Below are 24,154 nucleotides of genomic sequence, written 5' to 3' on the forward strand. Positions count from 1 at the left end.
TGTGTGTGTGTGGGGGGGACAGACACTTTTTTGTCTGTCTGTCCAATCCGCAGCGGCTCTGAGCAGAGCGCAGTACACGTCAGAAGCAGAGGTATGTGTGTGTGTGTGTGTGTGTGTGTGTGTGTGTGTGTGTGTGTGTGTGTGTGTGTGTGCGTGTGTAAATCTGAGCGTCATTGGTCTGTCACCGCTCGTCAATGTCAAAATATTTGATAAAACCAATCAAATCAGAGTAGGCGGCTTTATGGTCACACAGAAACTGCTGAGACTGAGCGTAAATTTTAGCAGCGCAACTCAACGTCAAGTAAGATAAATATATGCTGCTAAACTCAACATTCATGTTTGACAGCTGCTGCTCAAAGTCAGAAATGTTAAACAAAAGAAAAAACATTTTAGGCAAAAAAATAAACTTTTGTCTAATTTCGCCATTTTTAACTGAAAATATGCCTATGTGATTAATAATGTATAGGCCTTAGCGAACAATAAATATTAACAATGCTGTTTCATCAGATTAGGCATAAGATTAATAATGAATGTGTATATATTGTAAATTAATAAAATTCTATTTGTAACATTCAGTAGCCTAAATAAAAAACTACGCTTTTTCAGCCTGTATTGGGCATTAGTAGCCTAATGAATGTGTTCATATTGTAAATTTAATAAATGTAAAACTTTAATAAACAGTAAATTAACGTGTCTAAGAAAATTATTCATGAAACATATAAATATCAGTATGTTAATATGTAAACCATATGTTTATTTTCTTCACTGACAAAAACGGAACAAAATGTCAGTCAAAGCTCAGCGTTATGAGGGGAAGAGACAGGGCAAGATAAAAACAGAAAAAGAGAGATGTGGACATAAGAAAGACAAATAATCTACTGCACAGTGACATGGTTTTCAAGCTATTGTTTTATTATTTTTTGGCCTTCAGAACATCTTAAAATGCACATATGTATCATATAAATCTAAATTTTTTTTGGGGGGAGCATGCCCCCAAACCACCCTAACATTTGGGATCTATAAACCTGCCTACATTATTGGGTATGATTAATGCATGGACAGTAGCCATGCAGTAAGGTGTTAATATTTGCTTTATACGTAATAATAAACAGCCAATATCTTCTGGGTATGCTTGTTTGAAAGCTATTAGTTAATAGAGCAATTTGGACCCTAAACTAAATAGTGTTACCATTTTTTCTACAGGCCTACCCTCACTGGGGGCTGAGCCCCCCTAAAATGAAAATCTTAGAAACGTCCCTGATGTGAGGATTTTAAAATAATGGCTTTTTGATTGATTAAATTTCATTTAAAACACAACATAATCCAAAATACATAGTGAAGGACAAAAAAAAAAAAAAGCCACATTATTGAGCACACTGAGTTTACAGAGATGTGAACAGCCACAGACCTTTGTGCCATTCCTGAAACAGTTAACAATAACAATAAATCATTATAAATGTAATGTATGTTTAATTCATACTGGCGCACTCACACATAAAGTTCAAGTATATCCCACAGAAGTAAAATTTAATTTAATTTAATTTAATTTAATTAGTTTATTTATCAGGGACAATGTACAAAATACATTAATCTTACGAGAATATGTTTTGTACCAGAATTAGCTAATGCTAGTTTCCATCTGCAGTCCCTGGGCAGGTGCACACAATATTAAAACATTACATTACAATGACTTTCACTAGCACTAACAAATACATACAATATTAGAAAAACACTAATCAAAAAACCATCACAAGCTAAAATATATACTACATAGTCAAAAACATTTTACACTTATAAAATTTAAATGTGCTGATGCTGACACAACTGGTTATCAAGTATGTGCTTCTTTAAGTTTCGAGAGAAATTATTCTAATCTACAGACAACTTTAGACTGTCTGGGAGCTGATTCCATTGTTTAATGGTTTTAAATGAAAAAGCTGTCTGTGCAAAGGCAGAGGATCTAACATGACTTTCAATGATATCCCTATCACTGTAGCTGAATAAAAAGATGAAGTAAATAAACACAAGACTGTAATAATGATAATCTGAATGTGATCATTACAAAGTCCTTGTTGATCTGATCAGAGAGAGTAAAGAGTATGTTATTGTTCTTTACAGGTTGAGTCAGTGTGGTGTCACAGATAAGGGTTGTGCTGCTCTGGTTTCAGCTGTGAGATCAAACCCCTCACACCTAAGAGTACTGAGTCTGCCTGGGAATAAATTAAGAGACTCAGGAGTGAAGCTACTTCGTGCTCTGCAGAAGGACTGTAGAGTCCTATACATCTTGTGATGTATGAATAGTTTTAACAATTTTGATCATGATATTTTCATTTAAAGTTCAAAAGACTGTTTAATCACTAAAAATATTTAGGCAAATGAATAAACTTGTGTGTAATTTTTAGACATTTTTAACTGGAAATATGCCAATGTGATTCATAATGTAGGCCTTAACGAACAGAAAATATTAACAAAGCCATTTTCATCAGATTAGGTGTAAGTTTAATAATGAATGTGTATATATTGTGAATTAATATAATTCTATTTGTAACATTTAAAAAACATCAGCTTTTTCAGCCTGTATTGGGCATAAGATTAGAAGCCTAATGAATGTTCATTCTGTGATTTTAATAAACTTAAAACTTTGATAAACAGTAAATTAACGTGTCTTAGAAAATTATTCATGAAACATAAATATCAGTATGTTAATATGTTAACCATATGTTCACTTTATTCACTGACGAAAACGGAAAAAAACAGTCAAAGCTCAGCGTTATGAAGAGACAGGGCAAGATAAAAACAGAGAAAACGAGAGATGTGGAGATAAGAAAGACAAATAATTTACTGCCCAGTGACATGGTTTTCAAGCTATTGTTATCAAATTTTTTGGCCTTCAGAACATCATAAAATGCTCATATGTAGATCATAGAAATCAAAATTTTCTCGGGGGACCATGTTAGAACCCCCTAACATTTGGGATCTTGGTTATTATAAACCTGCCTACATTATTGGGTATGATAATTGATAAAATGTACAGTATGGCCATGCATTAAGGTATTGATATTTGCTTTATAAGTAATGATAAACAGCCAATATCTTCTGGGTAGTTAATAGCGCAATTTGGACCCTAAACTAAATAGTGTTACCATTTTTTCTACAGACCTACCCTCACTGGGGGCTGAGCCCCCCTAAAATAAAAATCCTAGAAACGCCCCTGGGCCAGACCCAACAATGCAGAAGAGCTGAAAGCCACTATCAGAGGAACCTGGACTCTCATAACACTTGAGCAGTGCCACAGACTGATCGACTCCATGCCACGGCGCATTACTGTAGTAATTCAGGCAAAAGGAACCCCAACTAAGTATTGAATGCTATACATGCTCAGAATTTTCATGTTCATACTTTTCAGTTGGCCAAGATTTTGAAAAAAATCCTTTCTTTGTATTGGAATAAGTAATATTTACATAAGTAATATTTAAATTTTCTGAGATACTGAATTTCGGATTTTCTATAGTTGTAAGTTATAATCATCAAAATTAAAAGAAATAAACATGTGAAAAATATCAGTCTGTGTGTAATGAATGAATATAGTATACACATTTTACTTTTTGAATGGAATTGGGGAAATTAATAAACTTTTTGATGATATTCTAATTATATGACCAGCACCTGAATACTGTTTACGCAAATGTCCTGTTAAAGGTGCCCTAGAATGAAAAATTGAATTAACCTTGAAATAGTGGAATAATAAGAGTTCAGTACATGGACATCACATACTGTGAGTCTCAAACACCATTGCCTCCTCCTTCATATGTAAATCTCGTAAATGAAAAACACCACGGAAAAATAAGTGATTCTCAACATAAACCCAACTGTGACGCAAGCGTTGGGGATCATTTATATGCACGCCCCTAACTTTTGCATCTGCTCGAACATGTTCATTGTCAGGCGGAAACGGAGGCGAATCATCAGGACTGCAGGTAAACAAGCTGCTCTCATGACTATGAGATCATCAAGTCTGGGTGTTTGCCAAAGATGGATGACAGAGTCAGTCTTGTTGAATCAGAAGCTGCTAAGAGAGTCGATCCTATCTCTGGCAATCTTCTTAGCCCTGCCAGTCGAATTTCTCCAACAAGTTTCAATAAACAAAAGAAGACATTTGTAAAAGTGTCAGTTACTAATAAATCCACCACATCAGTCACACCAAAGACAACATCAAGATTTAAGTGTCCAAAGTGCACTGACGGACACTTTCTGAACCAGTGTCAGGCCTTCAGGGCTCTCTCTGTTCAAGAGCGTTTCACCTTTGTTCAACAAAAGCAACTCTGCCTTAATTATTTCATGAAATGTCAGCACAGCACAGTCTGTACTCACAGATGGGTATGCAAGGGGCCTGGATGTGGAAAAAAAAACACATCTGTTGACTGCATTTACATTTAATCATTTAGCAGACGCTTTTATCCAAAGCGACAAACAATAGAGGAGAGGAATAGAAGCAACTAAACAAACAATGTTATCATGGCTATCAAAATCCAGTGTTCTGGATTTTGCGTACGTGAGTTTTTGTTGTAGGTGGCTATTGTAGAAGGCTATAAAAAGAAAAAAAAAAGAAAAAAAGGGTGTACTGTGCTAATTAATTGAGACTTCTTACAGCTCTTACAGGTTGTTGGCCTTGTTTGTTTCATTGCTTCTATTGCTCTCCCCCTTTTTGTAAGTCGCTTTGGATAAAAGCGTCTGCTAAATGATTAAATGTAAATGTAACAAGGGCAACAGCCTGCAAGTGCTGTAACAAGTCTCAGTTAATCGAGCGCAGTACACATCCACTGTTTTTTTAAATATATAAACAAAGAGACAGAAAATAGAATTGGATAGTTAAGTGCTAGTCTTTATTGGTCAAATTGAGATTTGAATTGAGAGTGATTTCATACATCTTTGGGATGGCACCTCGAGGCAACGTTCACTTGCAGAACACAAGCTTCAGGAGGGTGTGTAAGTGTGAACAAGCGATTTTAGGTATATTGTGCGGAGCCGGTGGCTGCTTTGTAGGCGAGCACAAGAACTAAGAGAGAGCTCTATGGCTCTGGTCAGCACAATATGGCTGTTAAATGATTGGCTTAAGTAGACGGTGTTACATGTCCCGCCTGTCCCGGACCCAAAGACTCCTTATCCACCGAGGCCACCTGAGACTCCTGACCCGCCTTGGCCACCTGAGACTCCTGACCCATCACCTGCGTACCTATGGGTGGGACACATGTGGGTGGGGCTATTGACCTGCCATGGCACCCAAAGACTCCTGACCTGTGTACCTGTGGATGACACACATGTGGGTGGGGCTCTTGACCCACCATGGCACATAAAGACTCCTGACCCGCCATGGCCACCTGAGACTCCTGACCCGCCATGGCCACCTAAGAGCCTGACCTGCCATGGCCACCTGAGACTCCTGACCCGCCATGGCCACCCGAGACTCCTGACCCGCCATGGCCACCTGAGACTCCTGAACCGCCATGGCCACCTGAGACTCCTGAACCGCTATGGCCACCTGAGACTCCTGAACCGCCATGGCCACCTGAGACTCCTGACCCGCCATGTCCACCTGAGACTCCTGACCTGCCATGTCCACCTGAGACCCTTGACCCACCATGGCCACCCGAGACTCCTGACCCGCCATGATCACCTGAGACTCCTGAACCGCCATGGCCACCCGAGACTCCTGACCCGCCATGGCCAACCGAGACTCCTGACCCGCCATGGCCACCTGAGACTCCTGACCCGCCATGGCCACCTGAGACTCCTGACCCGCCATGGCCACCTGAGACTCCTGACCCGCCATGGCCACCTGAGACTCCTGAACCGCCATGGCCACCCGAGACTCCTGACCCGCCATGGCCACCTGAGACTCCTGATCCGCCATGGCCACCTGAGACTCCTGAACCGCCATGGCCACCTGAGACTCCTGAACCGCCATGGCCACCTGAGACTCCTGACCCGCCATGGCCACCCGAGACTCCTGACCCGCCATGGCCACCTGAGACTCCTGAACCGCCATGGCCACCTGAGACTCCTGAACCGCCATGGCCACCTGAGACTCATGACCCGCCATGGCTACCTGAGACTCCTGACCTGCCATGTCCACCTGAGACTCTTGACCCACCATGTCCACCTGAGACTCCTGACCCGCCATGACCACCTGAGACTCCTGACCCGCCATGGTCGCCCAAGCTCTTGTCCTAGTCCCTCCCTGGAGATCTCCGTACCCATCTGCACCTTTCCCGCACCTGCATGTAGGTCTCCAGGGTGCGCACCCCCCTCACTGGTGTTACATCTTAGGCGCAAGGACGCTTCTACCGGGAGGGAGAGGTAATGTTACATGTGACTCCATTTCCCATGATCCTCCCTGTCCCGCACCTGATCTCACTTCCTCATCATATCTTCCGCTCTCCCTGGATTCCCTGCACCTTGTCTTCGTCATTAGCCCTCCCTTATGGTGAACTCACTTCCTACACTCTGTGTCCGTTGTTATACGTTATATACGGGGCCGCAGTGGCTCAGTGGTTCATGTAGATTGTCTACAAACCGGAAGGTTGGTGGTTTGATCCCCGGTAAGTGTCCATGAGCAAGACACATAACCCCAACTGCTCCCGACGAGCTGGATGGCGCCCTACATGGCAGACACCGCCGTTGGTGTATGATTGAGAGAGTGAATGGGTGAATGTGACGCAAGATGTAAAGCGCTTTGTATGGCCAAATAGGGTCTGTTAAAAGCGCTATATAAATGCAGTCCATTTATGTTATACCCCCGAGTGTGTATGTGTTCGGTCATTAGTTTGTACTAATAAACCTTTTTTTTTTTTTAAGCCCTGGATCTTCCCTGTTGCACTACACACCGTAACAGACCGTGTGTGGAGTCTACCTATTTGTGGATTCGTGTGAGTCTAGACGATAGAAATGTTTCAAAATGTATGAGCTGTGCTGTGATTTACAGTTGCAGAGGAATTGCAAATGCACAGGAAGTGATTCACAAATGAATGCAAGGCAGAGTTGTGTTTGTGACATAAAAACGTGTGGATTTTTTTTATTCACAAAAAGTAATTGTATTTATTTGTGAATAATTCATTTTTTTGAAACTTCTGCATATATTTCTGGATCTTATTCTATTTATTTGTGAATTTATTACATTTTTGTGAATCTCTTTACATTTGTTTGTAGATAATAATTTGTTTGTTTGGAATAACACAACAAATCTACCGCCATACTTTTATTCTGATCTTCATATGATCAAGAGTGAACCCAACACAGATATTATGAATTATGACAAACACATCAGACATTTTCCTAAATCAATGTCAGTGCTGTTATTAGTTTTTTTTTCTGGCATAAACTACACACATTAAATACGTGTTTCTAATATTTTGGAAAATTGGGAGGAAAGTGTAATATACTATGCCCTATTGGGTATCATAGTTTTTGAGATAAGCCTACCCTCTAGTGGTGACCTATATAGTGATGTATTGAGATGGTTCAAAGTTCAGTAAAAGAATCGTGAATTGCACAGTAAGTTGTGTTGCATTATAATTTAAGTGCCAGCAGCAAACAAGACGGCATTAAGGGTCCAAAATAGATTGTGTATATTTATGAGGTTAAAGCTGGAGGATTTGAGAAGCTGTATCTTGTAAAAGTTTGTTAGAGGTGAGTGTTCATGTGTGATTTCCTTATATTAATATGAATCTCTGGAGGACATTTTAAATGCTTGTTTGTTTGATATGAAATCTTCAATAAAGGGTTTCTTTTGTGTTTGGTGATGTCTGTGATTCTTCAGAGGTTTAACAGCAGATGTGTAAACATGAGTGACTGTGAGTGACATGAGTCAGTGTAGGAGATCAAACTGATCAGATTCTCCTGCAGCTTCATCATGGCTGATCCACAAGGATCCACAGGTGGAGATTTCTCTCCAGGATGCAGGTACTTTCAACAAACACTGATAAATATCACTTTTTTTAAATTATTTTTATTTGTATACATGTATTGGCACAAAACGAATCACTGTTATAGAGCTCAACACAGTTAGTTTTAGTGTTTAAATCTCTTGTTTACTTGATTTAACATGAGTACCATGTTTGTACCTCAGAGACAACACCATTTTATGAAGTGGTTAACAAAGTATACTCATGAAGAGTTTTATTTGTGTAGTAACAATACAGAATTTTCTCCATCATATGTTTTAAAATGAATTACATGCCATTTACCAACACAAGTCATCCAGCTTTTATTCTAATATACATATCTATCTTATTGCAATTTGCAACTCATGTGACTCATACCAGGCACTGAGTGATTAATGCACATAGTAACCTTATAGTAACCATAGTAGCTTTCAAAACACATTTGAATTTTTTTATTATTGTTTTGACAAGTAAAACAGCGCTGCGTTACACCACAATTTTAATCTGTCAAATTAACTAGTAATTCAGCACTTGCTGCAGTGTCATTAGAATGAAATAGAGTTAAATGATTGTCAAATGTAACTGTAACAGAGTTCATGTCCTGCGGCTCTCGGCCCGCCCTGCTTCATATAGTAACGTTAATTAAACTTTAATACTTTAGCTCATCTATGAACATGATTTCCTGTTGGATTGTTTTCCATCGGCTTTAGAGTTGAAGATGACAACTACCATGATTCCACGCTCATTCAGCATCATCAAGCTATGCCTTTGTTATTGTTTTTAATAAGCGCAAATTACAAACTGTGCCTTTAATACTGAAATATCAAAAACCTGAAATATTAAATTTGGAACATGAAATAAAAAGATAAAGTTTTAAGTGCTTTTTGATTATATGAATGGTTCCTCTCATAAAGAACAATCACAGTAATCTAAAGGATTAAACTGAATCTGTTCTCTGTTCCAGTTCAGTCCAGAAGAGCTCAAGCCCAGAGCCCAGCTGTGTGTCTATGAAGAGTGACTGGTCTATGGAGCCGCCACTAAAGTTTAAGAGTGGACACACACAGCCTGCTCTCAGGTACTCAGAATAACATTTCTATAAAATAATTATATTAGAATATAGGGAAAGTATAGCTCAAAGGGTTAGTTAGAATTATTTGTAATTGCTTGATTCATTTGGGAATATTTATTCAAGGAACCCTAAAGCAGGGTTTTTCAGAGCAATGACCGCTTAGGCGATAGAGACATGGAGCAGGGAACCCCGATACAAAGTTTATCAAATAGAGCTGCATATTAAAGGGGTACTTCAGTGCTGGGAAGATGAATCTGTATTTAAACTGGGTCATTAATGTAGTAGAAATGTGAAATTATTTTTGAATTTGGTGCCTTCTAGACTGAGAAAAGACAGAAAATGTATTTTTGTCTACAAAGACTACAATTCCCAGAATGCTTTGCTGCCCTGTGAGGCCATTCCCAAAGCTACTGGATTAAAGCACAAACACAATCATTTGAATATACTCCAGGGCTTCTACTGATACAAAGCCATATGCTAATCGCTGAAGTAAGCCTTTAAACATATACACTTTGCTATCAATCGAAACTAACCATATTATAATTACGAACAAGTTATATTATGTTAAGACACTAGATCAGAACTATGCACATTATTGTTGTTGCACATGCATCAAGGCAAGGCAAGTTTATTTGTATAGCACATTTCATACACAATGGTAATTCAAAGTGCTTTACATAGAAATTAATTAAAATAGTGATAACGTATGCATAAGAAATAAGAATACCATGTGTAGGAATTAATATAAATAAGTGAAAAAGTATTTAGTCAGCCACCAATTGTGTAAATGTTCCCACCAAAAAAGATGAGAGAGGCCTGTAATTTTCCTCATAGGCACACTTCAACTATGAAAGACAGAATGAGTGAGTATGAGTATGATTTTTAATTCATTTATATGCAAATAATGGTGGAAAATAAGTATTTGGTCACCTACAAAAAAAGCTAGATTTCTGGCTTTCACAGACCTGTAACTTTACCTGTTATTTAAGGCTACGTGTACACTAATCCGGATAAATTTAAAAACACGTTTAGAGTTTTCGTCTAAAATCGCTCCACGTCCACACTATCATTTTCAATCATTCTCCAAAAAATGTTCATCTACACTGAAACGTCTGAAAACGCTTACGTCCCCGTACTGCGCATGAGCAAATCCAAGATGCTTCGACTTGAGTCATTTCCGCTACTCGTTTATTTACTCTTTTTTTTTTTGCGGCAATGTCGAGAAAAGGCAGAGTTTTTTAACAGTATGTACAAACTGACATTAATATTTAACAAGGCTGTCAAAACAGAAAGCATACAAAACAACTGCTGTACAATGTCGTTTACCATCTTGGCTGAATTGGTCACATGACTGCATCACATGGCTAAAAATGCGTCATCGTATTAAAAAGCCTCCGTTTTCACAGTCCACACTAAGACGTGAAAACGGCGTTTTCAAATTTATCCGCTTTGGAGAGCGTTTTCAAAACGATACATTTTCATTGACTTAAAACGCTGTCTCAGTGTGGACAGAAGGCCAAAACGGAGAAAAAAATATATGTGTTCAAATGAAACATGTAATAGTGTGGACATGGCCTAAAGGCGGGCGTACACTGTGCGAATTCGGACACTCGGGAGATCGTGAGATATTGCAGACGCTACGAGTCATTTATTTTGATCATCGCATCAAATCAGCTGGTACACGGCACGACTGTTTGCACCGCGAGCCGGCCACGATCACACGAGCTTTCATGTTTTAAACACAGACACCGGAGCTTTCAATGTTGCTGCTATAGCTTAAGATACAAAAAATAAAGAAAAAAGATGTGAAAATGATTTGTTGAAAAGCAGAGAACAGCCATTCCTTTTAACCGAAACAACCAGAGGGAGAGAGAAGAGTGCACGTGAGAGAGAGAAAGTGTGTGTGTGTGTGTGAACGCAGAATGTGGCAGCCACTGAGCTAATAATAGTCATATAGATTGAGCGTAGGCCTATGTGACGTGCTTGTGCATGATTTGGCAAAAGGGGACAGCCATATGCTGGTAAAAATCGGGCCGACTCCCGGAACTTTTTAAACATGTTTAAAAATGATCGTAAGGTCGGGAGGTGCTCTTAACGTGCTCGGCTCATCTCGTATTTCCTCTCACACGGTGCGAGCCGCGACCATACGAGCATCCACAATGTCCACGTGATTTCTCCCGAGAAAAAAAAATCGTCTGCGAGTTCGTACGACAGCAAAAATCGCACCGTGTACGCCCGCCTTAAGAGGGTCCTCTGTCCTCCTCTCGTTACCTGTATTAATGGCCCCTGTTTGAACTCATTATCAGTATAACAGACACCTGTCCACAACCTCAAACAGTCAGACTCCAAACTCCACTATGGCCAAGACCGAAGAGCTGTCAAAGGACACCAAAAACAAAATTGTAGACCTGCATTAGGCTGGGAAGACTGAATCTGCAATAGGTAAGCAGCTTAGTGTGAAGAACAGGGCTCGCAAAATCGCCTGCCCGACGTCCTGGGGCTAATATGTTTTCCAGTCGGGCTTCCAAAATGTATCACCGCCCTGCCCCATGGGCTATCTTAAATTGTGAAATAATTCCTTTTTTTGATGTGCGGTGCACTCTTGACTTATCTAAAGGAAAAATATGATCGCAGAAGTTTTGATCCTGCTGATTTGACCGCAGAAAAGTTTTGCTGATCGATTCCACACTGCACACAGCAGGGTTGGTCGCACGCAGCTGAACTGCGGCTCTTATACAAATCTAATTCAATCATCCATTTTGTCACTTTTCCGGCGGTTTTCTCTGACCCCTGTCTGTCTTGTGCTTTGATTTATGATGGACAGCATATATCTGCTGCAAATACGACCGTGTTCCCCTCACAAATGCATATAATGTATATAACATGCTGTGTGAACTTGAAAAATTAGCTACACATCAGAAATCACTGATCACAGATCAGGCATTAATGAACATTGTTACTCAGTGTTTGTGGTGGTGCTGTCGAATCCATATCGTAAAAAAGTCTGTTTATAAAGCCTGTGCTGACATTGCGGCTGAATTAAATGTACAAAAATAAACTGAGTACGGTACATTTATTCCTAATTCAGTGGGCGGGCAAAGCAGAGAAAGGGGAGGTAACCAGTGATGCGCGGGTCAATGTATAAACAACCCGCACCCGACCAACATTTTCCTCTAACCTGCCCGCAACTCGGACCGCAAAAAAGAAAATATTGTAACATTACCCAACCCGCTTTCCTGCCCCGCTTTTTTTAAAAGTAGTAAATGTTCCTTGGCATAATATCCATTTATCCAGCCTGTGGAGGAGAGAAATGTTTCAGGCCCTGACGTGTGCTCAGAGGTGCGGCGGCCAGTTCTTGAGGCGGCCCATCATTGTCCATTTCTCTAGATGCATATTATTGATGAACATGATGTTTATGTTTCGACCCTGCTTGGAGAATTCATCAGCAGGTCAACTGAGAGAGAGCTTACTTTTGGAAAAGTGTGAAAGCCCTTAGGAGTGCAAAGTCACAAACTGTTTCTCGGAAACTCGCAAACTCGGAAAGCGTCCATTGCTAACCAAGCCATCACCTGCTGTTAGCATCCCATTGACTCCCATTCATTTTTGAGTCACTTTGACAGTGAATAACTTTACATCAGAGACGTTTAAAGACTCCATTTGTCCAGTGTTTATTTCTAAAGAAACACGACAATGCATAAAAGGCTCTGTTACCTTGTATCTTACACTATCGCCCCGCAGAAGCTGTTTTTGTAAAAAAGGCTAACGATTGCGTCATAACCAACGCGACTCTGTCGCACAGTTGAGAAATTACCGTATAGACCTGAGGAGACGCTCACAGGCAATCTTTTACTGTCTATGAGACAGTCGAGGGGACGTGGAGACATAAAGTCTGATAAAGTCAAGGGGGAAGAATGGGGAGAAGCCCATAGTGAGCCAAAAGCAACGGGAGAAAATATTTAAACAACGTGATTCAGATTTCACTTTCCACAACTACTAGAAGACCTACAGCTGTCCGACAGGAGGCTCACGTCACATCTACGTCCTCAAGCTAAGTTCGCTCAGCCATCAGGAAGTGAGTGCTCCTTTACTGACCTCATTTTCTGCCGTCGAAGTCAGTGGGATCGCTCTGTCCATTTATTTTACTGTCTATGGTATTATATGCACAAACCACCTACCCCACCACCGCCATCCCACCAAAGAGTCATATACACGCCAAAAAAGGCGTATCATGCAGGCGAAAATCTGTATAACATGCACGCCAAAACTCATTTTGGCATATATACATTCCACGAGATTGTACACTCGTACTATTGATATGCATTATGCACTACCATGTGAAAATGTTGGACATTACTGTGCTAGGCTGTATACGCTGTATAGCCTATCAAAATGGTACAATAGCATTGTTCAGTTCACCGTGTTGGGAAATCGGGCATTTTGTCCTGCGTCACCTTTATTTCAAATGACCCGACAGACCGAGACCCGATTCACGAGTTCACACTTACATATAATTATATAGAGTAATATAAATGCGTATTTGGCGCGCTGTCCGGGGGGAGGGATTCGAGCTCGAACTTGGCCCGAACCCAGAGTACCCCCCCCTTCGTGTAAGTGGTTAGAACTAAAAGAGCAAAATGTGGAGAAGGGGTGGAGGAGGGATGCTGATAAACTGTCAACAGAATGGAGGTAAGACTGCTGTGTATATATATGCACCTCTCGTTGATTAGCTGAGTGCTATCCACCTATGTCAATTATCTGAAAGCCCTCCTCCCGAATCTTTGTTAATTAACATCGTATATCATTAAAAATATTTTTGGATGACTCGTAATCGTGATCACAGGCACCCGCTCATTTTGGAGCAACCTGCGCATCACTGGAGGTAACCTTTCCCCATATGGCGACATATAGGGCAGATTCCAGATTGGCCCATCTGAGCTTTCATTTTCTCAAAGGCAGAGCAGGATACCCATGGCTTGGTTTACACCTATTGCCATTTTTAGCCACTCGGGGAAAATGGGCAGGCTAGGGGGAACTCATATTAATGTTAAAAAATTTCCATTGATGAGTTTTTTTTTTCATGCCATGGGACCTTTAACAAAGTTCAGAAGGAGCAATAGAGCATGTTCGGTTAATCATCTCAATTAGCATATGGTGTATACAGCCGACTTACCTCTTTCCCATTACAGTTTTTTTCACTAAGAGAGTTACTAAACAACACACTATAGCTATTTAAGTTTGTAAGTCTGTATGCTTTTTCATTGTACTTTGTTTTAACACTTAAATTAACATGTATTAACATAGTTTAAACTACATACAAGATACAAGGCTCTGATCGGATTGGATGAGGATTAAACTGAATCTGTTCTCTGTTCCAGTTCAGCCCAGAAGAGCTCAAACCCAGAGTCCAGCTGTGTGTCTATGAAGAGTGACTGGTCTATGGAGCCGCCACTAAAGTTTAAGAGTGGAAACACACAGCTTTATCTCAGGTATATAATTTCTATTAAAGGTATGATTTGAGTATGATATTTTTGAATTAGAAGCAAAACTTGTTAGTCAGTCAGACGAGTAATAGCAATGACATCAAGTAAATCTAAGCTGAGATTTTTTCCCACCTTTTTATAATGCAGTTGGTGTAAAATGAAGTGGATTTTCTCATTTACATTTTTTTAAAAGCAACACACTGTCTGGTCAGAAGAATGATGTTTCACACCAAGATAACTTTTCCAAAGAGGTGGTTTATGGTGAAAATTACAACTCTACCGATGTAAATGTAATGGATGCACGAATATTTAAAGATGTTATCCATTAAATAAAGAAGTGCAATTCACCAAAGAGAACAAAAGAAATACTCAATGCCTAAACAAGCCCCTCACTCTGGCTTTTATAGCTACAACTTCACGTTCACAAGAGAAACTTGATTTGATCAGGTCAATGAATGTTAAATGACAGACCTAGTACCACCTGATTCAGCATTTTATCTTGTTTAATTCAATATATAACATCCTCATTAACCTTACACCTATAGGTGTATGATCATGTATGACCAGATGGGGAGTGTTGTAACACTATTTTTAATATGGGAAAATATACATTTGTTATAACTGTGCGAGTGACACACATCACACACAGGGTAGGGGGAGGCTTGTCCACGGACCGCATGGACATCGCTGCTCCGGACTAGAGATGGACTTGATAATAGCGTGTAATTTTCTTACCCAAACCACTGCCACCTACAGCTGCTTCTGCTTTTAGAGTGAACAGCTGCCTATAACTGCTTGTCTGTGATCTGTAATCCTCTGTAAGATTTCGTAATAATAGCATATTATTAATGAAAAGGAGCTAGTAAAAGATCCAGTGTGTATCTGTATTTGCACTCATCAAATGATTACATTTCCAACGTGTTTTCACCTCGTGAGTAATGTAGCCAATCACAGACATGTTTGAAGACTTCTCGAGTGCTCCAGTGTTTGTCCAGGTGCTGAGTTAAGTTAACACGCGTGTCAATCCTCTGTAAGTGCAGACATCTTGAAAATAAGAGATTCATTGTATACCAACTTCACTGCGGAACTTTCTGAGATTGCGTTTATTGAATAAGTGACAGCTTTTAGTGAATATAAAGTATATTACCACCACTACACGCTTCAAAACACTGACCCATCCACATATACATGCGGGGTTCACTCGAAAAATGTGATGAATGAGAGTTATAAACATTCATGTGCTGTTGCATAAACCTCTCTTGTCTCTGGAATTTTATATTGATCTGGCATTACAACTGAGTGGCTCTGTATTTGCTGCGGGAGTCGCGGAGGAGGAACACAGCACTCATGTCATGGCCGCAACGGCAGTCTCACATCATGGCTTCAATGCCAGTCTTGTCTCGGCATGGCCGCCACACCAGAGTCTCCGAATGCCATGGCCGCCATGCCAGAGTCCCCAACCATCATGACCACCACACCCAAAACAACAAAGGCTGTTCCAATGCGTTTGAGACTGGCTTCCAGTTTGGTGGACCCACCACTGATGTCTGTGCAAGTGGCCGGCATCTCAGTGGTTCCATTTCTTTCAAGTCCGATGGTTCAAGAGTTCCTACCACTGTCATTTGTGCTGATTAGCTAAAGCTAAGTTCGGTTTACATGCTTTTACATATGCATTTTGCTATCTAAAAGTTAAATTTTGCGAAATTCAACACGACAGCGATCAACTTGAGCTAAGCATATTGAGTATTTATCATCTCTAATAATGGCTAAGTGTATAACATGGTAAATTTATGCTAAGTAATGTTATGCTAGCTATATTAGGCAGCTTCATGTGCTAGGGTGATACATGCTTCATGAAAACATAAACCAAAAAAATGTATAATCAAAATGAAAGATTACCTGTCCAGCAGAAGTCGTTTTTTCAGCCCCTTGAGGTCCCTCAGTTCTCGTCATCGTTGGAAAGCCATGCCGATATTTACTCGCGTTTGATTTCCTTGTTTATCCAAAGACTTTTTGTGCATTGCCTTTTATTGTACAGGTCTTTCTAAAAAAAATAGTATATTGTGATAAAGTTAATTATTTTCTATAATTCCATAATTAAACTTTCATATATTTTAGATTCATTGCACACTGACTGAAATATTTCAGGTCTTTTATTGTTTTAATACTGATGATTTTGGCATACAGCTCATGAAAACCCCAAATTCCTGTCTCAGAAAATTAGCATATGAAAAAGTTCTCTAAATGAGCTATTAACCTAATCATCTGAATCAGCTAATGAACTCTAAACACCTGCAAAAGATTCCTGAGGCTTTTAAAAACTCCCAGCCTGGCTCATTACTCAAAACCGCAATCATGGGTAAGACTGCCGACCTGACTGCTGTCCAGACGGCCATCATTGACACCCTCAAGCGGGAGGGTAAGACACAGAAAGACATTTCTGAACGAATAGGCTGTTCCCAGAGTGCTGTATCAAGGCACCTCAGTGGGACGTCTGTGGGAAGGAAAAAGTGTGGCAAAAAACGCTGCACAACGAGAACTGGTCCAAAGTACTTTTTTCAGATGAAAGCAAATTTTGCATGTCATTCGGAAATCAAAGTGCCAGAGTCTGGAGGAAGACTGGGGAGAAGGAAAGTCCCCACAGTCAGTGATGGTCTGGGGTGCCATGTCAGCTGCTGGTGTTGGTCCACTGTGTTTTATCAAGGGCAGGGTCAATGCAGCTCGCTATCAGGAGATTTTGGAGCACTTCATGCTTCCATCTGCTGAAAAGCTTTATGGAGATGAAGATTTGGTTTTTCAGCACGACCTGGCACCTGCTCACAGTGCCAAAACCACTGGTAAATGGTTTACTGACCATGGTATTACTGTGCTCAATTGGCCTGCCAACTCTCCTGACCTGAACCCCATAGAGAATCTGTGGGTTATTGTGAAGAGGAAGTTGAGAGACTCAAGACCCAACACTCTGGATGAGCTTGCGGCCGCTATCGAAGCATCCTGGGCCTCCAGAACACCTCAGCAGTGCCACAGGCTGATCGCCTCCATGCCACGCCGCACTGAAGCAGTCATTTCTGCTAAAGGATTCCCCACCAAGTATTGAGTGCAGAACTGAACATAATTATGTGAAGGTTGAAAACCTTGTATTAAAAACACTTTTCTTTTATTGGTCGGATGAAATATGCTATTTTTTTGAGACAGGAATTTTGGGTTTTCATGAGCTGTATGCCAAAATCATCAGTATTAAAACAATAAAAGACCTGAAATATTTCAGTTGGTGTGCAATGAATCTAAAATATATGAAAGTTTAATTTTTATCATTACATTATGGAAAATAATGAACTTTATCACAATATGCTAATTTTTTGAGAAGGACCTGTACTGTCTTCCTTTTTTTGCATTGTTTGCCTTCGCTGACTGTAAAACCCTGCACTGTGAATTTTGAATGCTCTTTCTCGGCCATTATTTTGCCTAGGTTTCTTGCCTCTTGAACTGCTCAAATCAAATGGGTGCGCGCACGTGGGCGGATCCTGTAGCGAAAACGATGGTTGCCATGGTAGCGAGAGAGTGACGGTTGCCCAAACCAATCACTTGTTTCGTCCCGAAAGAAAATGAGCGGTGTTTATTGCAGATTAAAAAGTCTAGAGTCACTCGATTTTTATACTCTCTTTTTCAGAGTACTTACATTTTAATTATGTATTGACATATAAAGACAGTTTAAACAAATTTGGAAAAAAAGTGTTTTAGATTATTCCTACCTACCCTACCTTAAATTGACTGCTCAAGTTTGATCCTAATGCAAGGCAAGCATTCGTGTGTATGTGATCTATTTTTAGCGATTGTGTGCTCGGCTGTGTGTGTGTGTTGTCACATCAAATGGTTCCGCAGATTTTTTGTATTACTACAGCATTTCACCTCAGCATTATAAAAGGTGACAACGCACCAGAAGGTGCCATTAAAACACTGAATGGATAAATGATGTGCGCCTCACGCTCCTTTATAAGATCGCGCAAGGCAAATGGGTGACATCTAGTGGAGAAGACTAGTAATTAGATTTACGATAATTTTATGTTCAATGTTAGCAGAAATAAATATGGAGAAAAATCGACTCTGAATCGACTAGATTTTAAAAACCCATTAATTGAAAAATATATATATTTTTTTGCCCAGCCCTAGTTACAGTACTGCCCAAAATAATCGTGATTTATGATTTTTGCCATAATTAAGCATGCCGAAACTATTTTTCCATGTTTTATGGGGATTTTCCATAGACAATTAAACACAGTGCATTGTCTGAGACAGACACAGTGTATGTTTTGTCTTCAGAATTGCTAGCCTATGTTTAATGCATTATTTCTATATGTCTTTCCAATTAGTTTGTTTTGAATGAAAACTGTACTAAAATGTATGATTTTTAATAAAATTGGAAGTGGGATAGGGAAGGGGACTTGCCTAATTTTATATTGAAAAGTTTGAAAACTACAATTAATTCATCTCATATACTAATTCAACTTAACCTACTGTTACAACTTATCCCAAGAGTTGGGAGTAGTTTGTAAGAACACAATGCTTTGCACTCACTAATTTACCCAGTTTAGGGATGCATAGTAGATTTCAATGCAAGTATTATTTGTAGCGGATAAATGTTGGAATATTTTAAAGATTTCAATTTTTAATTTTTCTATACAGTTGTCTGAGGTCAACAAGTAGTTTTTACATTCAAAAACATCATAATGAATAAGTAATAGGCTACTTTCTCCACTGGTTTTGAGGCTGACATTGGGCTTTGCAAGCCCTTTGTATTTATTTTACTTTGCTTTAGTTTTAAATTAACTTAATGTCTTTGATCATATTGGATGAATAAATTAATTCATAGGATTAAACTGAATCTGTTCTCTGTTCCAGTTCAGTCCAGCAGAAGAGCTCAAACCCAGAGTCCAGCTGTGTGTCTATGAAGAGTGACCGGTCTATGGAGCCACCACTAAAGTTTAAGAGTGGAAACACACAACCAACCAGGTATATCATTTCTAAAAAAATGCTTGTGTTCCAAATTATTATGCAAATTATATCCTTCTATGATTTTCATAATTAGTCAATGAAAATGAAAGTCAGTATACTTTTCAAGTCATCAACCATTAGGGTATAATTAAAATTTTATTCAACAAACCTCCTAATGATAACATGCTTTGGAAGCAGCCGGTGAGTAAAACTTCTTCAAATGTCTGTGTTGTTGGCTATCATCGCGTGAGTAAACATCAGTAAGCAACACGATCGTGTATAACGTTAGTTAATTTATCAATGGAGCATGCGATCTATGGTGTGTGTTTAAATTTGTTTAGCTGACCACTGTAGGTGTCAGTTTGTTTATTTTGTTCTCACAAAGCGTGCTTCATCATTCAAATGCCCTAACGGTTACTCCATTGTTGTTCTTTGTATAACGTCAGTGGTGGATGAAGTACTGAAGTAAAAGTACAAATAACCAAAGCCATATTTACTTAAGTAAAAGTAGAAGTACTACAACGACAATCCTACTTAAGTAAAAGTAAAAAAGTACTTGATTTTAAATGTACTTTTATTATTAAAAGTAAAAGTACTTGTATAACAATTTATTCTCTTAATGTCTCTTAATGCTTCAGCTTTTCTTTTATATTCTTAAATTTGGTCAATAAATTAAATTAGAATAACGCTATATGGTTGTTAAATTAAATAATTTACACTGACAAATTACAACTGAATTTAATAATGTTATGAGATTGTTTTAACTATATATTTTTAATACAATAAGAAACGTTGGAAAGAATGTTTAAACATGAAACTAAACTACCAGTAGGTGGCGGCAGGTATTAATGAGTGAGTCATTGAGTTGGTTCGTTCAAACGGCTGATTCGTTGATGAATGAGGCAGTCATTTAAGAACAGGTCATTGAATCTTTAATTCAACCGATTCATTCAAACACTGAATCATTCATTAACACATTTTCGCTGTAATAGAACAAAAGCAGTTAATTTTGCATCTAAAATGTAAGTGACTATTCTGTTTATTTATTTATGTATTTATTATACATACAACCAACTTTAAATAATGTTTAAATGTACAGTACAGTTTCTATTTTTTTCTATTTCAGTTTATTTTATTTGTATGTTCCTGTAAAGCGCATTGAGATGCAACATTTAAAGGTTCTATATGAAATTAAAATGTATTGTTATCATTATTTTTCACACACTGTAAAAGCTGTTGGTCTGTTACTCAGTTAATGACTCAATTACATCAATATCAGTGTGTCTGATTCTTTACCTTCTTCATTTCTGATTTAAGGTCCAATCTTTTATCCAGACCAGTTAAAAACAAAACTGTGTTCACACCTGAGATTCAACCAGAAGACTTTAATGAAAACATGTGTCCTTGTTTCAGGTAAAATGACAACTTTTTTGTTGTTGTGTAACTTTAGGTTCTGCAGTGCACATCACTCAAACACATGATTAATTATGAAACATTTCAGAAACCTTATGCTGTTCTATGTCCCATAAAACACCAAACAAATGATCCAATTTGTAATTTATGTCTATTTACTTCTCTATCTTGTATAATGATCTGTTATTTTAATTTTACAGCCTTGACTCTAAACTTGAAATCATTAACACATTGAGGTCAAATCTGAGGAAGAAGTTTGAGTGTTTGTGTGAGGGAATATCAAAGCAGGGAAACCCAACACTCCTGAATGAGATCTACACAGAGCTCTACATCACAGAGAGTGAGAGTGGAGAGATCAATAATGAGCATGAGGTGAGACAGATTGAGACACAGTCCAGGAAAGCAGAAACGGAGGACACAGCGATCAAATGCAATGACATCTTTAGACCTTTACCTGGACAAGACAAACCCATCAGAACTGTGCTGACAAAGGGAGTCGCTGGCATTGGAAAAACAGTCTCTGTGCAGAAGTTCATCCTGGACTGGGCTGAAGGGAAACAGAATCAGGACGTCCAGCTCATATTTCCACTTCCTTTCAGAGAGCTCAACTTGATTAAGGACAAAACACTCAGTCTTTCAGATCTTCTTCATGTCTTTTTCCCTGAAATCAAAGGAATGGAAATATCCAGTGATCAGTATAAAGTGTTGTTAATCTTTGATGGTCTGGATGAGTGTCGTCTGTCTCTGGATTTTCAGAGCGATGTGAGGTTGTGTGATGTGACTGAATCAGCCTCAGTGGACGAGCTGCTGACGAACCTCATTGCGGGGAATCTGCTTCCCTCGGCTCTCATCTGGATCACCTCCAGACCCGCAGCAGCTGATCTCGTCCCCTCTGAGTGTGTCCATCGAGTGACAGAGGTACGAGGCTTCAGTGACCCACAGAAGGAGGAATACTTCAGAAAGAGAATCAGTGATCAGAGTCTGGCTGACAGGATCATCTCACACCTAAAGTCATCAAGGAGCCTCTTTATTATGTGTCACATCCCAGTTTTCTGCTGGATCTCAGCTACTGTTCTGGAGAAGATGATGAGTGAAGCAGAGACTGGAGAGATTCCAAAGACTCTCACTCAAATGTACACACACTTCCTGATCCTTCAGACCAACATCAAACATGAGAAGGACTATGAGAAGAAAGTGAAAGATGAAGACATGATTGGAGACAAACTGGGGAAACTGGCGTATCAGCAGCTTGTGAAAGGAAACCTGATCTTCTATGAGGAAGACCTGAGAGAGTGTGGCATTGATGTGACAGAAGCATCAGTGTACTCAGGATTGTGCACTCAGATCTTCAGAGAGGAGTTGGGCTTGTATCAGGGGAAAGTCTTCTGCTTTGTTCATCTGAGCCTTCAGGAACATCTAGCGGCTCTATATGTGCATCTCTCCTTTATAAACAAGAACATCAATGTGTTTGACCAGATTACAAAACCAACTAAGGGAGCGACAGCTTCACTATCTGATCTCCATCAGAGAGCTGTGGATGAGGCTTTAGACAGTAAAAATGGGCATCTGGACCTTTTCCTTCGTTTCCTTCTGGGTCTGTCAGTGGAGTCTAATCAGAGTCTCTTACAAGAACTAAAGACACAGACAGGAAACAGCTCTCACAATGATAAGAAAACAGTTGACTATATTAAAGAAAAGATTAGTGAGAATCCCTCTCCAGATAAATACATCAATCTGTTTCACTGTCTGAATGAACTGGGAGATCTTTCACTGGTGAATGAAGCTCAACCTCATATGAGCTCCGCAGTATTACATAATGTGAAACTCTCACCATCTCATTGGTCAGCTTTAGTTTTTGTGTTGTTGACCTCAGATCGGGCATTGCATGAGTTCAACCTGAAGACCTTCATTGGAAACAAATACAGTGGGTAAGTAACACTGAGTATAATCATTACAGTATAAAACATTATGAACAAAGGGAAAATGAAATCAGAGGTGTTTAAATAACAGGGCAAAGGTCAATTGCTGGGGTTTTGTACATAATGTTCTAGCATCTGGAAGTAGCTGGGTGTTTCTCAAATGGATGCTGTGTCCTATTAAGGCTGCATATCTTGGCTTTCACATCATCAAGCACCTCTGAAGCCATCTCAATTTGAACGATCCTTTGAATGCAGAATTTGGGCATAGTCCCATTAGGCATACCCAGGCCCCAGCTGGCCTGCACTCACACTACGATACGGAGTGATCACTCTAATCAAACAAACCATTTTGGTGGTCAAACGTGTACAGGCATGGTTTTAGATCGCCTAGTGTGAGTACATCCTTTGTTTTACATGCTTCATTCAGCTAATTTTGAAGGCCACATTGTGTATCCTTCTTTAATCACCCACAATTCTTTACACTCTTTTCAATTCATGAAAAAAACTAACAAAACAAAAACTGATGGAAAACAAGTTAGCACCAAGCTTATCTGAGTTCATAATGAAATTTAAGACACAACATATATTCAGAGATGAAGGCATACATGTTATCTTTTGTTTTGGTGTAAATTAATCACCCAACACTAAACTGTTAATGTGAGCCACTGAAGACACTTAATATAAAGATTGTTAATACAAAGTATTTTTCCAAAATTAAGTTTTAATGGTATTTTCATGCCATGACCATGGGGGCACCCGTTTGAGAAGGACCCAATTTCAATATGCGGGAGACTCCTGAAACTTCCGGGAGAGGTGGGAAGTCTGATTATGGGAGTGAAGCCGCTACATTATTGTTCTGTGAGTCACTACTAAAATTTTGATGGTTGACATAGTGATCACTAGGGCTGAAACGATTCCTCGATTAACTTGAGTTACTCGAATTAAAATCATTGAGGCAAAATAATTTGCCTCGATGCTTTGTTTAGTCCGTTTAACTACACGGTCATGTTGCAGAAGACAATATTTGTGCAAGTACTCGGATGCGCGGATTGCGGTTATATCCGTGGGTCAGATGGGCAAAGTAATAAAAAGTAAACAATCAAAAATTGTGGGTGAATAAGAGATACATCTTGTGTTGATTTTAGTAAAGACGTGGAACTCTCATTTTACGGTAAAACGCAATGAATGTATGTCATTATTCATCTTTCGTTTTCAGCTCATGTCAAGATCAGAGACAGCAATGCAAGAAAGAGCGGTATCAGCACTGGTAATATAATTTAGTAGGTTATCGCTATTTTTAAATGCAACTGCATGTCGAGCTTCAGGATGCGATGCTGAACA

The 24,154-nt window shown here is 39.4% G+C and overlaps 1 protein-coding gene and 1 pseudogene across 7 annotated transcripts in view; both read left to right on the plus strand.

Moving 5' to 3' along the window:
- The window catches only part of LOC137084891 (NLR family CARD domain-containing protein 3-like), a 35,694-nt pseudogene extending 32,463 nt beyond the window's left edge, over positions 1–3,231 (plus strand).
- Positions 3,232–7,537: 4,306 nt separating this feature from the next.
- LOC137084888 (NACHT, LRR and PYD domains-containing protein 3-like) overlaps positions 7,538–24,154 on the plus strand; it is a 45,157-nt gene continuing 28,540 nt past the window's right edge. For 3 of the 7 annotated variants that reach the window (XM_067451434.1, XM_067451439.1, XM_067451440.1), the window contains exons 1-8: positions 7,538–7,686; positions 7,817–7,959; positions 8,905–9,015; positions 14,385–14,495; positions 19,389–19,499; positions 20,799–20,894; positions 21,095–22,822; positions 24,030–24,080. In XM_067451434.1, the coding sequence (XP_067307535.1) occupies positions 7,910–7,959; positions 8,905–9,015; positions 14,385–14,495; positions 19,389–19,499; positions 20,799–20,894; positions 21,095–22,822; positions 24,030–24,080 (2,258 nt within the window). In that variant the 5' untranslated portion in view covers positions 7,538–7,686; positions 7,817–7,909. The remainder of the gene's footprint in view (positions 7,687–7,816; positions 7,960–8,904; positions 9,016–14,384; positions 14,496–19,388; positions 19,500–20,798; positions 20,895–21,094; positions 22,823–24,029; positions 24,081–24,154) is intronic. The other 4 variants (XM_067451435.1, XM_067451441.1, XM_067451436.1 and 1 more) reach the window with 3 other exon arrangements.

This window comes from Pseudorasbora parva, chromosome 8, assembly GCF_024679245.1.
Source record: "Pseudorasbora parva isolate DD20220531a chromosome 8, ASM2467924v1, whole genome shotgun sequence".
Classification (NCBI taxonomy): Eukaryota; Metazoa; Chordata; class Actinopteri; order Cypriniformes; family Gobionidae; genus Pseudorasbora; species Pseudorasbora parva.